The 1,075-nt window shown below is 42.0% G+C and overlaps 1 protein-coding gene across 4 annotated transcripts in view; it reads left to right on the top strand.

Annotated features, from left to right (window-relative positions):
- The window catches only part of LOC103358653 (serine/threonine-protein kinase BRSK2-like), a 23,997-nt gene that overhangs the window by 6,750 nt on the left and 16,172 nt on the right, over positions 1-1,075 (top strand). For all 4 annotated transcript variants that reach the window (XM_008283704.1, XM_008283703.1, XM_008283702.1 and 1 more), the window contains exons 5-7: positions 404-520; positions 901-934; positions 1,014-1,075. The exon at positions 1,014-1,075 is cut by the window's right edge and continues 5 nt beyond it. In XM_008283704.1, coding sequence (XP_008281926.1) covers positions 404-520; positions 901-934; positions 1,014-1,075 — 213 coding nt within the window. The remainder of the gene's footprint in view (positions 1-403; positions 521-900; positions 935-1,013) is intronic.

The following is a 1,075-nucleotide window of genomic DNA, read 5'->3' as shown; positions in this document are numbered from 1 at the left end:
TGTTTTCAATGTAAAAACATCATCTGTAAAGTAACTGCATCTGTCAGGTAAATCTAGGGCAGTGAAAATGTGTATTCATTTTAAAATAGAAATGTTTGATTAAAATCTTTTAAACTGCACTAAAATCCAATCCTTGAGTAAATATTCAAGCCTGCATCTCATGCTTCTCTGCTAAAACGTACGTATTATGTCAACGTGTTTATCATGTAGCTAAATCTAGCTGATGTTTTTCACATTAGAGCAAAATCCAGCAGCACTAAACCCACAGACGGCTGCTTCCTGTTCAACATCACCGCCCTTTAACACAAACTTTGGTGCACATTCTTACAAACCATGTGGAAATCAATCAACTGTGCAAACTTAAAAAAGCCTTTATTGAACCTGTGTGTGTGTTTGTGTCCAGTCACAGAGACCTGAAGCCAGAAAATCTTCTCCTGGATGAGAAGAACAACATCAGGATAGCAGACTTCGGCATGGCCTCGCTCCAGGTCGGGGATAGTCTGCTGGAAACCAGTTGTGGGTGAGCACGACGCCACTTTGTTTGGAGTTGAATCATCCGACTTTGCTGCTGTGTAAATTAAAGATGCATTATATGAGCAGTTCAGTGACTTTAAGATTTAAACAACGCCTGATTCAAGCGTGCGGAACATCAGGAACATCCGACGCTCTCTTGTTCTTTTAATCGTTCATTAAAAGCTCAAACCTTTTTAAAACCATCTGCCCATCAGGAGGAATGTGGATTTAACAGATAAAATTAGGAAGGGATTGTGGCTTTCACCTGGATTCACCTGTTCAGTCTATTCCCTGGATTAACAAGCAGGTGTTTTTGTCCACAGGCTGCAGCGTTTCCTACATAAATCAGTGCTCTATATGTTTTCATCTGTAACTCTTTTCTTCCAGATCTCCACACTATGCGTGCCCAGAGGTCATACGGGTGAGTCTGTCCGCTCTCAGTGTGTGTTTTATGTGTGTGTCGCCGCTTTTGCACGTCTGACTCTGTCTTTATGTTTCAGGGGGAGAAGTACGATGGTCGCAGGGCAGATGTTTGGAGCTGTGGAGTCATCCTCTTTGCTCT

This window comes from Stegastes partitus, unplaced genomic scaffold, assembly GCF_000690725.1.
Source record: "Stegastes partitus isolate 25-593 unplaced genomic scaffold, Stegastes_partitus-1.0.2 Scaffold324, whole genome shotgun sequence".
Lineage (NCBI taxonomy): Eukaryota > Metazoa > Chordata > Actinopteri > Pomacentridae > Stegastes > Stegastes partitus.
Note: the sequence above shows the minus strand (reverse complement) of the source record. Positions and strands in the feature narration are given on the sequence as shown.